The sequence below is a fragment of the Mus pahari genome, chromosome 16 (genome assembly GCF_900095145.1).
Source record: "Mus pahari chromosome 16, PAHARI_EIJ_v1.1, whole genome shotgun sequence".
Lineage (NCBI taxonomy): Eukaryota > Metazoa > Chordata > Mammalia > Rodentia > Muridae > Mus > Mus pahari.
In genome coordinates, this window is record NC_034605.1 from 69,324,025 (window position 1) to 69,342,659 (window position 18,635).

General features: G+C 41.0%; 1 protein-coding gene and 1 pseudogene across 1 annotated transcript; one reads left to right on the forward strand and one right to left on the reverse strand.

Annotated features, from left to right (window-relative positions):
* Window positions 1-525: 525 nt before the first annotated feature.
* Window positions 526-9,608, reverse strand: LOC110334324 (zinc finger protein 724-like). Its single transcript, XM_029547375.1, has 4 exons — window positions 9,603-9,608; window positions 5,385-5,511; window positions 4,658-4,753; window positions 526-2,671 (listed from the first exon to the last, which is right to left on the reverse strand). The coding sequence occupies exons 1-4, from the start codon at window positions 9,606-9,608 to the stop codon at window positions 1,311-1,313; spliced, it is 1,590 nt and encodes a 529-aa protein (XP_029403235.1). The 3' UTR covers window positions 526-1,310.
* Window positions 9,609-14,757: 5,149 nt separating this feature from the next.
* LOC110333716 lies at window positions 14,758-17,196 on the forward strand (annotated as a pseudogene).
* The last annotated feature ends 1,439 nt before the right edge of the window (window positions 17,197-18,635 follow it).

Here is an 18,635-nt window from a genome sequence, read left to right on the forward strand (position 1 = left end):
GATTTTTTTTTCTCTTTGATAAACCTCATGACCTAAAAACCTACTTGGGGAAGAAAGGGTATATTTCATCTTACACATAACAGGCCATCTTTGAAGGAACCCAAGGCAGGTACTTAAGGCAGAAATCTGAGCAAAGATCATGGAGGAATGCTATTTGCTGACTCATTCCTAGTCTCATTTTCAGGGACCTTTCTTATACAGCTCAGGTCCATAGCCTAGGGACGGTATCGCCCACAGTGGACTGGACCCTTCTACATTAATTGCACTCAAGTGAATGTAACAGTCATACTCACAGGCCAATCTGATAGAGATGATTCTTCAGCTGAGGTTCCTTCTTCCTAGCTGTCAGATGGACAGCCAATATTAGCCTTCACACCTCACTAAGGTATTTTTTCTATCTTAGTAAAAAACTATGTAAAACTTAGTAAAAAAAAAAAAAAAAAAAAAAAAAAAAAAACTTAGTTAAAAAAAGAGTGCAATACTAAACACGACACTGACAATACATTTAAAACACCTTATTTTTATTTACAGAAGTTACTAAACTTCATATTCCAAGAATGTATCTATGGTCTTTGCGGGAAAAAACAAACTCTGAAACCTCAGGACTCAGTGCTGTTCTTCTGATAAAATCACTGAGTGATCTTATCACGTTTCAAAATTAAGCTTATGTTATAATTTCAATTTATAACACACTGATGTCCTCACAAACTTATCTGCATGATTCCAAAGTCTATAATAGAGTTTTTATATCACACCATTTCTTAGTGAGTTCAGAGTTCTGTAGTAATTCTTTAGGAATTAAAAGCAGCATTTGGTGGTTTGCTAAGTGCTATACAGCTCCTGGAATTTCTCTCTTATGATAGATAATTCTCTCCAATCTCTTCATATTTACATGATGAGCAAAGTGTTGCAACACTGTTTACAAAGTGAACTTCAGCAAAGTGTTTTTTACTGAACCAGTTTGGTTTGCTCAGTTTTATATATTTGTCAGTGTTCCTTCCAAAGTCATTTTACATGTATAACATCTGGTTATAAATCACTCATGATTAATGAGCAGTTCCTGTATTACCTGCATTTGTAGAGTTTCTCTAAAAATTTTGATGCTCCATAAGTATTGAATGCTCAATACGGCCATCTCCTTCACCATTACAAGATCTCTCCAGTATGTAATGGTAGATATTGAATATGGGTTGAACTATGATTAAAGGTCTTCCCTTATTCCTTTCATTTCTAAGGTTTTTTTTTTTATGAATTCTTTAGTGCTGAACTGTCAATGAACAATTGTGGAAGGCTTTACAAAAGTGTTTGCATTAATCTGGATTTTCTCGAGTATGAATTTTGTAGTGTCTAGTGACATTTGAACTATTTTTAAAGGCTTTACCACATTGTTCACATTTATAGGGCTTCTCACCAGTATGAAGTCTCCAATGATATTTAAGATTTGAAGAAGAAGTAAAGGCCTTGCCACATACTTCACATTTGTAGGGTCTCTCTCCAGTGTGAATTCTTTCATGTTGAACAAGGGGTGAAGGATATTTGAAGGTCTTGTCACAGTGTTTGCATTTGTAGGGTTTCTCTCTAGTATGCATTATCTGATGTTTAGAGAACATTGAGTGAACATTAAAGGTCTTTCCACATTCATCACATTTGTAAGGTTGCTCTCTAGTATGAATTCTCTGATGTTTAGACAGTGATGTGTGAACACTAAAGGCCTTGCCACATTCTTCACATTTGTAGGGTTTCTCTCCAGTATGAACTCTTCGGTGAACAATAAGCCCCGAATAGTTAGTAAAAGCTTTACCACATTCTTCACATCTGTAGCGTTTCTCTCCAGTATGGATTCTTTGATGTTTATGCAGATATGTAGAAAAGCTAAAAGCTTTGCCACAAACTTCACATTTGTAGGGTTTCTCTCCAGTATGAATTCTTTGATGCTTAACAAGATAATCGGAACAGTTAAAAGCTTTGCCACACACTTCACATTTATATGGTTTCTCTCCAGTATGGATTCTTTTGTGTTGTTTAAGATGGGAAGAATAGTTAAAAGATTTGCCACATTCTTCACATGCATAGGGTTTCTCTCCAGTATGAATTCTTTGGTGTTGAATTAGATTATAACAATTAGTAAAGGCTTTCCCACAGTCTTTGCATTCATAGGGTTTTTCTCCACTATGTGTTCGCTGGTGATTCATAAATGTTGAATAAATGGTAAAGGCTTTCCCACATTCACCACATTTATATGGTTTCTCTCCAGTATGAATTCTCTGGTGGTAAATAAGGTTTGCAGAACAGTTAAAGGCCTTGCCACATTCCTTACATTTGTAGGGTTTCATGCCAGTATGGATTCGTTGATGTTTATACAGATATGAAGAACAGCTAAAGGCCTTCCCACAGTCATCACATTTATAGGGCTTCTCTCCCCTATGAATTTGTTGGTGTTGGTGAAGGTTGGAAGAACAGCTGAAAGCTTTGCCACATTCTTTACATTTGTAGGGTTTCTCTCCAGTATGGATTCGCTGGTGCTTAGAAAGAATGCAGCGACCGGTAAAGGCCATGCCACATTCTTCACACTTGTAGGGTCTTTCTCCAGTATGAATTCTTTGATGTTGAATAAGGACTGAGTTCCTATCAAAGGATTTCCCACATTCTTTACATTTATGAGCTTTTGATCCTGTTAAAAAAATTGTTAAAGTATCAGTAAAAGTATACTACCATATGTTATATTCATACTGCTCATCCTAAATATAAATACTTTAAAATGTTGACCACATTTTGGCCTAAAATTAAGCATCATATAAATGGGAAACTATAGACACTTGCATACCTATATTCCCAGTAGCCTCATTCAGATACTACAGGTTTAAACAACATAATATACTACTGAACTTAGAATATGAAAACAATGTGAAACAAATAATGGGAAACTATGAAAGTTAAAAGTCCACTTGGGAGGCAGAGGCAGGTGGATTTCTGAGTTCAAGGCCAGCCTGGTCTACAGAGTGAGTTCCGGGACAGCCAGGGCTACACAGAGAAAACCTGTCTCGAAAAACCAAAAAAAGAAAGAAAGAAAGAAAGAAAGAAAGAAAGAAAGAAAGAAAGAAAGAAAGAAAGAAAGAAAGAAAAAAAGAAAAGAAAAGAAAAGAAAAGAAAAGAAAAGAAAAGAAAAGAAAAGAAAAGAAAAAAGAAAAGAAAAGAAAGTTAAAAGTCAAACTTGATATAACACCTAAGGGACATTTTATTAAATGAAAGAAACCCTTACTTAAAGATATATTTCTGATCTTACATGAAAATTCAAAGTTCAAAAACATGTCAAACAGGAAGCCAATGTTGACTGTGATAAATTGGTTGGAGGTAGAAATACAGAAGCTTTTTGAATATACAGTTTCAGTTTCCAAAGCTATAAAATTGTGTAAGATGTGCTGTATAACACTTTTAAATTGATACACGAAATCTTTAAGGCAGTGTTAAGTTTTACCAAAAATAATATAAATACCTTAAAAAATCAAATTATGAAAAATTTCTAGTTCACCTAGAAGGGGCATAAATTCAGCTAAGGAAACTATGTGCCAATAACACAAAATTTACACAATTTCTAGGAATATTCATTTAGAAGGTTACATCTTTTTTTTTTTTTTTTTTTGGTTTTGGTTTTTTCAAGACAGGGTTTCTCTGTATAGCCCTGGCTGTCCTGGAACTCACTTTGTAAGCCAGGCTGGCCTCAAACTTAGAAATCTGCCTGCCTCTGCCTCCAAAGTGCTGGAGTTAAAGGCATGCACCACCACCGCCCAGCAGTTACAGCAACTATTAAGTAACTAAGGAAGGAAGAAAATGCATGTGTCTTGAAATTACAAATAATATTTTAATAGGGAATGATAACATAAGTTTTAACAGACTTATGGCATAGCACTCTTATCTTATATTGTCCTTATGGGATATAATAATTAATAGGGTACAGCTAAGCATGTTATCATATAAGAGTCTAGACTTTAAAAAAAAATCAAACAAAAAATAGGGCAGGTGGTTGGCGGTAGGGTAGGCAGTTGGCAGTAGCGTGGGAAGCCTGACAATATTTTTTAATATTTCCTCAACAGAAAGTAAAGTATGTTGTAATTTAGATGCTTCCAGGAAAACATAAAAGGACAGGGACCATGGAGTGGACAAGCATGAAGACCGGAGTTTGGACACTTGGATACTTGGTAAATGCAGAGTGGGCAATGTGGCCAGCTTGTCATCTAGGCTTGGAAGATGAAGACAGGGAACTCCCTAGAGCAAATGGGAGAAGAAGGCTAGCTCTGAGTTTGACAGAGAGATCTTGCCTCAATGAATAAGGTCATCAAAGAAGATTCTCAACATCAAAGTTGAACCTCCTCAGGGACAATGTACATGCCAGCCTGAATGTACACACGAACCCATACACATGCAAATATGTATACAGATGAGAACACTACACACAGAGACAGAAGAAAACAAGTTAAATAAAGGACTTTAGCAGCCACTGTAAATAAATGCAAAGCTTTTTTGAAGTAAAAGGAGGATTATGGTAAACATCACAAAAGCCATTTGATAGTAAGAGATTGTCACCAAAACACAACTTCTCCATACACATTTTACAGATTGATTTGTCACGTGTGAGCTCTGCTCACTCACTCCTACACACCTAGATGGATGGCCGCTGATGCTTTCCTCTTCATGCTCCATGGATCTGAAGTTTTCTCCAGAAATGTGACCAGGTACGGCTTAGAGAAAGCAAGACCTGTTGGAAAAGGAACAGAGGCTTGCCTGTATTTTTTTCTGGGAATTAACATTTGCACCCAGTTCTGTTGCTTAGAAGGAAAGAAAAGATAAAGATTTCGTAAAATTCTATCTTTAAACATTTCCTGAAAGACAGGGTGCTTAGACGTAATATACAACCTGCAGATGCTGAACCTCATACAAGAAAATGTATTAATGCTAACGGCTGATACACTTTAACACATGTGTTCTGTACCTCAGGCTAACATTGCCACCACAGGAAAATACCTTGAAGACAAACCTGTTAAAAACGCAAGAAGAAAAAGAGTTTCTTGGCTATCTAACAATTCCCTAATTTTTCCTTTTAAAATGGACACACAAAACTAATCAATAAGCCAGGCAGTGGTGGTGCATGCCTTCATTCCCAGTACTTAGGAGGCAGAAGGCAGGCAGATTTCTGAGTTTGTCACCAGTCTGGTCAATAGAGAAAGTTCCAGGATAGCCACAGTTACACAGAGAAAGCCTGTTTGAAAACCCAAAAAAAGAAAAGGAAGAAATCAAAAGCACAAGCTCCCATGAGATATTCTTCAAAGGCAAGGAGGCAGTCCCATGTTGACAGTGAAATAAGAGTTCACAATGGAAGTGATCNTCACCCAGGAACACAAGGTTGCTGTAATTCTCCAACATCACTTCCTTATACAAATTCCACTGAGCAGAGTCCAGACATTCACACTCATCTGCAGAGAAATCAATGGCCACATCTGTGAATGACAGAGGGTCCTGAAATAAAAATAAATTAATAGTATAAATTAAATAAATAGGACAATTAATGATGTCAATACCAAAGTCAGCAAGCTTAAAGTCACCTTTTGCCCAAGGTGAGGGGAGAGCTAGAAATGGTTCTAAATTGGTATGTAATGTTGCTTACATTCTTCAAAACAATCTCTACTTAGAAACCTCACCCCGAGAGCAAAGTGCAGTGAAGATGCAGACCCGATGCAGCAGCTCTGGCCTGAGGTGTCAGAGTGTGCACTCATCCACTGGTGGGCCAGGACAAGTGCACCAAGGGACAGGAGTCTGAGCAGCCAAGGGGAGAATAAAGGAAGACTCAGAGAGGAAATGGAAGTGCAAGAGTTTTACACATTTGCACATTTCAAACAGCAAAAATAGCACTTGGAATATATTTACACTAAATGTGAGCCTAACCTTTAAATACACTAAATGCAATTCTAACACTTTGTCTCTCTCTCTCCCTCTTTTTGTCAGTTGTTCAGGCATATACTATGTTACAAAGGCAGAGTTAGGACTCTTGACCCAATTGTATTACTCTTCAAAAGTCTAATGTTACCAATACATAACACTATCCTTTATTTTTTCTCTTTATTTTAAAATTTTCTACATTTCAGCTCACCTGTCTTTGTTATCTCAGAACAAAAAGTCCCATAATGATCTATGAGGATACTTTGTATTGTTTATGATAAGCTTATAAAAATGAAAATTTACATATTAATGAAGGGTTATATAATATTAGATAAGTCTAGATATATACTTTGTAGGATAATGCTCAATATATACTTAGTATGATTTTTAAGTAGGTTTTCCTTTTATATTGGAAATGCTCAAAAGCCTGTCTTCCAGGCTTCTGTAATACACGCTCCAGCACTGTTACACAGAGTCTCAATTCTGTGCGATAGTACCCTAAGCGTCATGCTCTTACCTAAATGCATTGTGCACACACTGGGTAACACTTTCTGTGCTTCTCTTCCCCAGCTCATTGGCCCATTGGAAATGCCCTTATCATCTTCAACTCTGGCGAGACCAAATTCTTCGGAGTATGACTATGGCTGAGATCATATGCTACTTGTCTTCCCAGGTCTGAAGTAATAACCCCATCTACACTGTCCTAGATAAACTCTCATGCTTTGAGGCTAAACAGGACTGAACTGCACAGATGGGTCAAGAGCCAGGCAGGAGGAACAATAAATGGCTTTAGAACTCATGGGTGCGGCCCACCAGTTAGCACAACCACAATGGATGTGTCGCAGAGAGGCATGGCCCCCAAAACTGCATGCCCCGAGGACTTCAGGCTGTTGTGGAGTTTTCCTCTGCTCATTGCTTTTACAGTCCTCTTAATCTTGTTGGGGTCTGAGGTTCATCCTATAAACCACTCTGACACGAATCTCAGTCCAGCCAATCTCACTGGCTGGCTTATTGGATGTATCCCCTGAAAGTGATGGATCAGGGACACAGTATAGACTTGGGAGCTGAATTGTGACCACAGTTAGAATCCGATAGAGCATTTAAGCCTGAAATCCACAAACATCTATGCCAATTTATTCTACTCATCAGGATTTAGGGATGAGGGATTTCAACTCTGTATGCTGAAAAAAGACTCACATAAAATAATACCTCAATGTTGCTGGTACCTTTTTAATCACAGCTGATTTCTCAGCCCCAGCTAACAAACACTAATTGTCCCAGTAAAGTAATGAGCTCATATCAGTAGTCCTGGTCTTTTGTTAATCACAGCTCATTCTTCAGCACCAGGTGAAGAAAAATTAGCAGAAGGAAGGGGGAGAGAACTGGGGATTGTGAGAGTCTTTTGAAAAAAAAACCTCAAGCTTGCCTGTAATGACATACCTCCAAACCAGGCCACACCTCTTAATCCTTCCCAAACAGTTCACCAATGGAGACCAAGTATTCAAGAATATGAACCTATGGGCCCATTACCACTCAGACCACCAAAGGTTTTTTTTTCTGTTTTATACAGTGTTGAAACAAAACTCAAAGTATATTATGGTACATTAATTACTCTGGTTTTAATCCTTTACAACCATTAACAATTAACATGGAAATACAGCTGTGACTGTTTCCTCAGAGTCAGTATACAGACATTATGGTAGAAAGTCCTAAGACTATATTTCAAGCTAGCAGCTGATATATGAGTTTGGTGTGATGTATGATGTATGCTGCACGGTACTGATTTTGAAGGCATAAAGGCGATAAGAAACAGCTGGGGCTTAGCACTGTGCAAGGCCAGGAGAGGCCACCATTGGTGGGAAGTGCAGCCTCAGCTGCAGTGGAGACCCCACGAGTGACAGCGTCATGGAAACCAAATACTAGCAAATGTTATAAGATCATATGTCATGATCAGGTTGCTTTTATTCTGGAAATGTAGGGTTGCTAAAATCTGATATTTGACAGAGGCAAAAAATATATACACTGGAAAAAATAACACCTTCAATAAATGATGTTTGGAAAACTGGATGATCATGTGCAGAAGAATGAAACTAGACCTGTATCTGTTGCCCTGCACAAAGTTAGATTGAAGTGAGTCAAACCCTCAATTTGAAACCTGAAACACTAAACTGCTAGGAGAAAATATAAGCAGTATTCTACAAAATATAGGTGCAGGAAAAGGCTTTTTAAACAGGACTCCATTTGCCCAGGAATTAAGGCCAGCAATTGACAGGTGGGATTTCATAAAACTAAAAACTTAAGTACAGCTAAGGAAACAACCAACTATGAAGAAGTCCATACAATAGGAGAGAACCTTTGTTATCTACACATCTGTCCGGAAATTAATACCCAAAACACACTAAGAGCTCAAAATACAAAGGTTCACGGAAATAAATGATACAATTAAAAAATGAGCTAGGGATTTAAACAGAGTTCTCAAGAGAAGAAACAAAAGTGGCTAAAAATATACATTAAATAAAGAGTGTTCATCATCCTTAGCCATTAGGTAAATCAAAACAACTTTGAGATTTCTTCTTGCTACAGTCAGAAAGGCTAAGATCAACAAAACAACTGACAAGACAAACAATTCTGGGAAGGAGTAGAAAGAATGAACCTCCCAGTCACTGTTGGTAAGGCTGCAACCGGGTACAGCAGCTCTGGTAATCAGTATGGAGAACCCACAAAAAGCTAAGAGTAAGAAAACATAAGACTCAGCATATGCCCAAAGGACTGTATTTTGTGCCTCCACCTCCCAAATGCAGATGTGACAGGATACGGCGCAGCATACACTGGTGGTTTTGGTGTTTTCTTTTTAATCATAGATCTGTTTAACAAATATATTAAGTAAAAATGTAGATAGATAGATAGATCGATAATCAAACATATATGTGTTGTGACCTGTAATATAATTGAGCATATTGCTGTATCACCTCTACATTATAGGAAACAAGATTGGAGGTACAAGAAAATATACTTTTCACACCTTAAACGGTATAAAATGGCATATTCTTAATTTCCTGCAGATTAGTGACATTAGCTAGAAAGTGTCTTTATTATTTTAATTATAATTAGATGATACATATTGGTATTAATGTAGTTTAAAGCCCATGCTTCTTAGGTATAGATTCTAATGCTCTAAGTCAGTCTCCAGCACACAAATCAATTTGACTTAAGTGCGGCAAAAACAGTACAAATGCCAGGGTAAGCACTGGCTGTATACAAAGGACCGCTTGCTCTAGATTTCCTGAGAAATCTGACAACAGCAATGTGAAAGCTAGTAAGAGCAAGCTTCCCCAGCCAAGGGGCGGTGTGAGCTCTCATCGCAGCCTGCCTCCGCACGGTCAGCCAAGCCACCCTGCTCTAGCAACCCTAGACTTTCCAAGGTCTCCATTCTTGCACTAGCAGGCCACCTCTCAGGTCCCTGAAACACATGATTGCCTCTGGCAGCCTTCCACTCCTAGCACCTTGCGAGCGCCCCACCCCGGGCACTCTGGCCAGCCTAGGTCCGCACTGCACACCCACGTGGGCTTCTCTCCGCCTCCCGCCCAGCCCTCCCCGGCTCCCAGCACGCCGGACCCGCCCACCCGTAGAGTTCCTGAGGTTTGCAAGGCTAGGCTGCACCCGGGACCAACCTCCATGTCGAGCGCGAAGCACCAGCCACACTGTCCCAACTTTGAGAAAGCCGCAGAGTTTGGAGAAACACAAAAAGCAAAATGAACCGGAAGCACAGAGAGCAGAGTCCGGTCTCGTGGAATCATGCTGAGAGAGACTACATTTCCCAGAAGTCTACGCGAAGGACTGCTCTGAACCAAAGGCAAGAACTGTTTATAGCCCATGGTCTGTCACTGGATTAGGCTGCTTTTAAAGTCTCAAAATTACAAAGGGCTTATGGGAATATGAGTCCAGCCTTTGACGGCAACGTGTATTAAGGTTTACTTCTTACTCTGATCATTGCTGTGACTTAAAAAGCTCAGGAGTAACTAGATTCTTTTGGCAGGAAGAAAACTTCTCATTGACTGTATTTTACTAGATTTAAAGTAAAAACTATCAGCAGCTCTTGCCTCCAGGTTCCTGCCCTCTTTGAATTCCAGCCTTGGCTTCTTCCAATGGACAGCAATCCAGGTTATGTAAACCAAATAAACCCTTTTCTCCTGTGATTGCTATTCTTGGTACTTGACTACATCTAGAATAAGCTGGAATCCAGAAAAAAATAGAAGGCACACCTATGAGGGATGTTTGTTTGTTTGAAGTGGGTGGATCCACTTCTAGTCAAGACTTGTGAGGTAGACTTTGTGGGTTGCCCTGGTTCTGTTTGTATTCTGATGTTAATTCAGCTTCCTCAAGAGGGGCTGCCCTGAGAGGAGTGGATCACATCCATACTCAGGTGATTTCATGGGAACCTTCTCCCCATTTTAAGGGGTCAAATAAAGACTAGAGCCTGTGATTGGGTAGTGGAAGGAGCTGGAGGTTTTAGAAAGTGAGGGAAGAGTAGGGATCTAGAGAGGAAGAAGACTGAGGAAGAGGAGGTAGGAAGAAGATGGAGCAGAACCACATGGCCCTGAGAGGCTGCAAATAACAAGGGATCTCATAGCCGGGGAATAGAGTAGTGTAGTGATAAATCTACTCAGTCTACGCGTGCAGCTTATAAATAATGTAACTGAGCTGTGTGGTTCTTTGCATAGGCTTACTGAGGTTGGAGAATTACTGCAACAGGTGGAAATACATGCCTTTGATTCCAATCCTGAGGTGGGAAGATACAATTTTAATCTGGACCACACCTTCTGCTGGAAGCCTATATAACAGCAATTTTCAACATGCAGGTTATAACCCCTTGAGGGTCAAACAACCCTTCTCAGGGGTTGCTTAAGACCATCTGCATAAGACATATTTACATTACATTACAATTCATAACAGCAAAATCAGTGATGAAATAACAATAATTTTATGGTTGGGGTCACAACATGAGGAACTGTATTGAAGGCTCCCAGCATTAGGAAGATTGAGAACCACTGCTGTATAGATATGGAAGACGAAGGCTCTTGCTCTGTGCTTGCTGTTACCCAGCAAGTCCATTCCCTCATGGGCATTAATTACATCTACATCGTTGGGATTCCAGCATATACTGAGCACCAGCCTGTGGACTGAGCAAACTACTGGAGTCTTGGACTTTCTATGCTCTGCCAGCCAATATCAGATTAGCTGGACAACAGTCTGTAAGTCATTTGAATAAATCCCTTCTCTCTCTCTCCCTCTCGCTCTCCCTCTGTCCCTCTGTCCCTCTCTCCCTCTCTATACATTTTATAAGTTGTTACTCTAGAGAACCCTAATACACTCCCCCAACTCGCTTTTGGTCAAGATCTTTCATCATAGAAATAGTAATGCTAACTAAGACAGAACTTGGTACCAGGATTGTGGGGTACTGATCAGATAGACCTGACCTTTTTTCAGGGAGGATTGTGGAAGGATTTTTGAACTTTAGGCTAGAAAAGTCCTTGAATGTTCTATGGGATCCTTCAAGATAAGAATCTTCAGAGAAATGCCGAGGACAAGGGCTGTCAGGTGAAGATCCAGACAACCAGAGGGAAGTGTGAGAGTCTCTCCAAGACTCTATGGAGGGTTTTGAATATTTTGAGTTAAGCATCTGTGGTTCTTAGCTGGAGCTGAAGAATCTGCTGTGATTAGCAAGAGACCAGAAACACTAAAGTCAAACCTTTGTTACTGGGATAATGGATACCGGAGAGTGTTACGTAGTTCATATCCACCAGGAAAAGACTCCCAGACTCTAGTAAGATTATTTTGGGGGGCAATTGATTAAAGCTTCTTGCAGGACCACAGTCTCTAACTCAAATGTGCCCAGAGGTGGGGAAAATAAGGCCTTTAAAGGCAAAACCGACCAGAGCTGTTCTGCTCTGCCAAGATTAGGTGATCAATCAAGGTTACCTCAAAATAGAGTTTGAATGACTGTGTAAGCAAGTTACAGAAATCAAATCAGCTGTTAGGCATGTCATAACAAGCAGTCATGGCTGCACATTTCTCAGTGGTGGTCTAGGAGTTAGGGTTGCCATTATCTAGAAAAGAAGGTCTGGGCCTCTGCTCATCAGCCCCTTGCACACATGGGGGTCTGCTAGGCTGGGACAGTGCTCTGCTGAGGCAGGAAAATAATCCTGCCCACTCCTGTGTGAAGGTCAGGTAGATCAAAGAGACTCTTGGGACTGTAGATGTTTGATCCCTTCAGACAGTCAGGACCTGGACTGGTTCAATGTGGAGACTGTAAGGTAGGAGAAGATACTCCCCCTCCTCAGGGGCCGGACACACAGTGTAGGCATCTTACTTGGGTTTTTATTCAGCCTCTAGTTCATTGACTTGATAACTAAACAGAGGAGCCTTGTTTAAGAGCACAGCATTTCAGCCAAGGAGGGGAGATGAGGAGGGGTGAGAGCCGACAGTCCAAACAGTCTGGTATATGCTGTGCTGGCTAGCCTTATGGCAACTTGACACAAATTCAAATCATCTGAAAGCAGGGAACCAGAATTGAGAAAAGACCTCTGCAAGATCCAGATATAGGCCATTTTCTTAATTAGTAATTAATGAAGAGAGCCCAGCCCATTGTGGGTAGTGCCATCCAAGGGCAGGTGGTCCTATGTACTATTATAAAGTAGGCTGAGCAAGCCATGATGAGAAGGCCACTACACAACACCCCTCCATGACCTCTGCGTCAGCTACCGACTTCAGGTTCTTGCCCTGTTTGAGTTCTTGTCCTGGCTTCCTTCAATGATGGACTACTGTAGAAAGATAAGCCAAATAAACCCTTTCCTTCAAAACTTGCTTTATGGCCATGGCATTTTATCACAGCAAAAGTAACTGTAGCTAGTACACCTACCACATGACTCAGCCACACCAATTCTTAGCAATTGTCCAAAGGAGCCGGCATCTTACTTCTCAGATACTTGCTCAGCAACAATCATTGCAGCTCTTTTCGTAATACCTAGTAAATGTTAACAACCTAAATGTCTTTCAACAGATAAGTGGATAATGAAAACATGCTACATATATCTGATGGAATGCTATTCAGCTAAAAAGAAAAAGGGATACTGAAATTTGCAGATAAACAGAACTAGAAAAGATTGTATTGAGCAAAGTAACTGAAATCCAGAAGAGCAAACATCATATATTCTCTCTGTGGTTTCTAGTTCCAAATAGACCGACTGCAGAAATTAGGAGAGTAAAAGGGGGCTGTTGGGGTCTCCCACCTCTGCTAACCACTCCCCCTCCACAGGCATACCAGAGTGCTACCCAGGTCTCCTGGAATGCAGTGCCCTCGGACCGCCCACCATCGCTCGGACTGCCCACCATCGCTAGGACTGCCCACCATCGCTAGGACTGCCCACCATCGCTCAGACCACTGCAGCAACTTCAAAGGACTCAAGGGCATGCTGGGAATCCTTCCTAACACTTCCTTGTACTTAAGCAAGTCTGATCAATAAAAATTCGAGCCTTGATCAGAATTCTTGCCAAGGCCTTCATATTTCTTTTCGCAGCCCTTTTCCCTTTTAGGAGTTCCCGCTCTTCAGTGCGAATCCAGACCGGAGTGTTTCTGCAGGCAGAAACACTCAGGGGGCCATTCCTAGGGTTGAGGAGGGGCAGGAGACAGCACAGAAGAGAACAGCAGGATGTAAGTAATCTGATGGGGGAAGTAGACTCCATTAGGGAGAGGGGCCAATAAATACAAAAGGAGGGAGGCAGGTAGGATACCAGTGGGGATGTCTGAAAACATCAGAAAGCATTACACCATTAATTGTCTACCTTAAAATTCCTATAACGCATGCAAGTTGAAGTATGAAATCACATTATAGTTTAAAGAAATTTTTCCCATTTTGACTAATGCCAAAAGATCATCTAACAAAAAACCCCAATACCAGGGACAGGAAGTCCTCTTTTGACTTATTGGCCAGGGTTGTCCAAGAGTCTCCCCAAACACTACAGGTTATTATGATTGTTCTTGGTCAGTCCCTATTGCAGAAAAGACCATGCACTAAAATACACATGGGCAAGAGACCTCTAACAGAACTAACCTGAGTGCTTCCTTCCTTTGGACAAGCTTCCATGGTAAAAGAAGGCACCATGCATGCTTCCAAAGAGGGGAAGCCACCAGCAGTCATATTCAGGTATGATGTCTATGAACAAGAACAATGAACAGCATGGCAAAATAGCTCACAGTATGTAGTAGTGGCACACACAACTTGGTAGCAATCAATGACTCTCTAATTAGAGTTAAGACTCTAACAGGAGGGATATCTTGCCTGCTACTGAAACCTAGCCAACTACCCAGTAAACCCATGGATCTTGGAGGAGAGCCTACAACCAGCCCTTCCCTGAGCCAGCATAATTCTTAAGTACATACTAAATATTTGTTCTTATACCCACAGGGAAGTATAGTCCTTACCCCTCATCAAGGAGACTTCTCTTTGCAATGGACAGAGAACCAAAAACAATCAAAATGTAGAGTTGTAGAGCTCAGTCCCAATGGTTATATCTACAAAACAACTCTTATATCTAAAGCTTTCATTATGGAGGAGGTGGCAGAACGACTGCAAGGGGGAACAGGGAGTTTGTTATGATGTCTTGTCTCCTAAATGTCAGGTGCTACAGCATAAAGTCCCATCAATATGACGGCCTAAACATGACCTGAACAAGGACACCATTAGACGTGTTGACATGGATAAGGAAATCTCAATCTTACAGAAAGTTGCCTGTCATGGAACACAGGAGACACAGGGAAAGGCGGAGATGAAGCAGCACTGTGACTGGAATAGGCAAGCAGAGAAACAGGAACCGCTGGTGCTTGTCCATGCTGTTCTTTCATGTTTCAGTTGGTCTAGCATCCAGTGCAACTCGGCTTTCACCTCCCCTTCATCATGCAGAGACAACCTGGAGACGTTAGAAGCACTGAACACGTCACACACGGCCTGGACAGATCGCCTGTCTTTAACAGCAGTGCAGTACTGCATGTATCTTTCTCATGGCTGTTATCTTCAATGTGTGAAGCACATTAAGTACATGAATGGAGATGCTGCTGCCCATGCTGCCCAGATCAATCAACGCTTCTTGCAAAGACAGGGATTGAAAGGTCAGGTGGATAGGGCACAGCAGAGAGAAGTCTCTGCCTTGAACTCAGATCTTTCTAATGAAATCCAGGTACGTGAGAGCTGAACATTGATGTATACATTCCAGAATAATTTACCTAAGAGCCGTAAAGATGGTCAATCATGCAAGGGGCAGTCAATAAAGGGGTAATTTGTGAGCTAAGATAGCCCAAGAAACTTGGCTCCCAAGTTGTAATATTCTACCTCTTCGCAATGGGAGCGGACTTTGAACACTTAACACAGGTGTAGATGCTATTCCTTCTGGGACCTTCAGCCCGAGACTGCTGTGAACATATCCAGATCTCACTCATTTTGCTCTTTTTTTCCAGTGCCTCTTGGAGAAATGTCAGTATTAAAAACAAACAAATAAAGCCGCACAATAAGGAACAGGAAAGAAAATAAAGTCTTATATTTTACGGTACCACAGTTAGGGTTTCTATTAATGCAGTGGAACACTATAACCAAAATCAAGTTGGGGAAGAAAGGGTTTAGTGGGTTTACATTCCCATAGTGTAGTTCATCACTTAAGGATGGGAACTCAAATATGGCAGGAACCTGGAGGCAGGAGCTGATGCAAGGCCATGGAGTGGTGCTGCTTAACTGGTTTGCTCCACATGGCTTGCTGAGTCCACTTTCTTATAGAAAAACCCAGGACCACCAGCCAAGGGATGCCACCATCCACAAGAAGCTGGGGCCTCCAACATCAACTATTAATTAAATAAATACCTACAGCCCAACCTTACGGAGATGTCTTCTCAACTGGGGCTCCTGCATCTGGTGACTTTAGCTTGGGTCATAAATGTAGCCAATACAGTATGTAATGAGCAATTAATTTCCTATTAATTAAAGCCAAACTATCAAATAAACAAGACATATGTCAGCACTAGAACCATTGTTACTCACTTCTCTACTAACCTCAAGGCATCTCTACTTTTCTCCAGCAAAATCCAAAACTACCAAGATGGAAAGAAAGGAACTTGCAGGAAGTCAGGGTGAAAAACCAAATCATACACAAAAGCTGACCTATCGCATTTATGACTCTGAATGCAAAGGGATATAACAGACCAACTAAATGACAGATTAATGCACTCAATTCAAAAGAACTGTCTTTTGTTAAAAACAAGAAAACGAAACAGCTAGAAAATATCCACAGAGTTAAATATTAAGAAATCAAACTGTCCAGACGTAGAATGATCAACTGAGGCTTTCCCTGAAGCCCTGATATATGGAAAGGGCCCTGGTCTTGTCAAAACCAGGAACACGATTGACAGCCAGTAAAAGCCTGGAGCCAGGGCCTAGAGAGCTTTCCTATGAGGACTTGGTGTACAGAGAAGGAACACAGCTTTTTCTCTAAGCAAGAGATATGCTTGGAAAAGCTTGGGGCCATAGTCTTGGGGTAGCTATGGCCTCAGATCCTAAGAACCCAGATGGTGACTTCCATCACTGCTTCCCTCAGATTTGATGGGGCCCTGAATGTTGATCTGACAGAATTCCAGACCAACCTGGTGCCCTACCCTCATATCCACTTCCCTCTGGCCACTTATCTCTTTCATCTCTGCTGAGAAAGCCTACCATGAGCAGCTTTCTGTAGCAGAGATCGCCAATGCCTGCTTTGAGCCAGCCACCCAAATGGTGAAATGTGACCCTCGCCATGGTAAATACATGGCTTGCTGCCTGCTGTATCGTGGTGATGTGGTTCCCAAAGATGTCAATGTTGCCATTGCCACCATCATGACCAAGCGTACCATCCAGTTTGTGGACTGGTGCCCCACTGGCTTCAAGGTTGACATTAATTACCAGCCTCCCACTGTGGTACCTGTTGGTGACCGGGCCAGGGTCCAGAGAGCTGTATGCATCCTGAGCAACACCAGGACCATTGCTGAGGCCTGGGCTCGCCTAGATCACAATGTATGCCAAGCGTGCCTTTGTGCACTCGTATGTGGGTAAGGGCATAGAGAAGGAGGAGTTCTCTGAGGCCAGTGAGGACATGGCTGCCCTAGGGAAGGATTATGAGGAGGTTGGGGCAGATAGTACTGAAGGAGGTGATGAGGGTATGCTACAATTTTACACTTCTGTGGTCTAATCTTTGTGTGCATTTTAACTGTTCTAAACTGACAGTAAAGGTGTTTCCATTTTAAGTGGGAGGGGAAAAAAAGAACCCAACACCTCCCACCAAGATGATTATCAGTCCCAAGGCTGCTATGTCTGTGCTAGGTCTGTTGTGTTCTTGAGATACCTTGTGTTCCCGTTGTGCAACATTGTTTGATTAGCTTCTTGTTGACTTTGTACCTCTGTGTGATAGTTTCTGCTGACTCTGTCCCATTTAGCCCCACAGAAAGAATATATAAAAATCCTGTACTTCTTAATAATTTGCTTGGCATAAAGCGTAGGTTCTTTATGGAGTCTGTGGGAAAGGAGAATAGACTTGATCTGGATTCTATAATTAGTTAATGTATTAAAGCTGCTAACATGACGACACTCGCTGGGCCAAACTTGAGATTTTCATCTGAAAGGAGCTGAAGAAAGGGTTTTTAAAGGTAGAAACCACAAGACCTTAAGTATCTGCTCAAGCAACCCAAGAGCTATTCTACTCTGCCAAGATTAAGTCGTCAAACGACCTCAAAACAGTCCTTGAAGCTGTATAAGCAGGTTACGAAAGCCAAAAAGCAGTCTGTCTGTCTGTCACTGGTCAGAGTTACTGGGTACTACCTTCCAGAGCCTGGAGTAAGAGACACATGTCTAGTGGGTACCAAGATGCATGCCTAGCATAAAGTGGGAGTTTCTTCAGCCGTCACAACCTTCTCCATCTTTATTCCGCTTTATCGTATGACCTTTATCCAGGTGCGCTCTCTCTCTCTCTCTCTCTCTCTCTCTCTCTCTCTCTCTCTCTCTCCCCCATCACTGAAGAATGACCTGTTGGACCAGGTCATCAAACCATAAAACAAATGAAGCTATGAAAACATATAGGAATAATCCTACCTGATAGAGTAACTTCAAACAAAAACGAATCAGAAGCAGTGAAGAACGTCACTACGTGTAAGTAAACACAGACACAACTAATGTAAATGTTTCCACACAAAATCAAAGTGGTTCAGAGAAAATAAAAACAGGACATTTCCATATTGCACTCTCACACCTAGATAGGTCCTCCAAACAAACCAACCATGTGCAAACGATTCTCTGAGATAAATATCCAAAACATTAACTGGATTTTTAAAAAAATAGCTATAGAATATTATGCACAACCACAAAAAGAATATATTCTGATCAGTGGCATAAGATATCTTTTCTAAAATGTACCACATCACAGGCCAAAAGCCAAACCAAAAGAAAAGAAAAGGAAGAAAAAGAAACAAATTTTGTATATCCTATCAGAACTCAGTATACTGGAACTAAAAATGAATAAAAAGACTAAACTAAGAAAATGCACACAATGAAGGCAGTCCTAAGAGGAAAATTCATAGCCCTGGGTGTCTCCAAAAAGAAACAAGAGAGAGCACAGACTATTAACCTGACAGAACA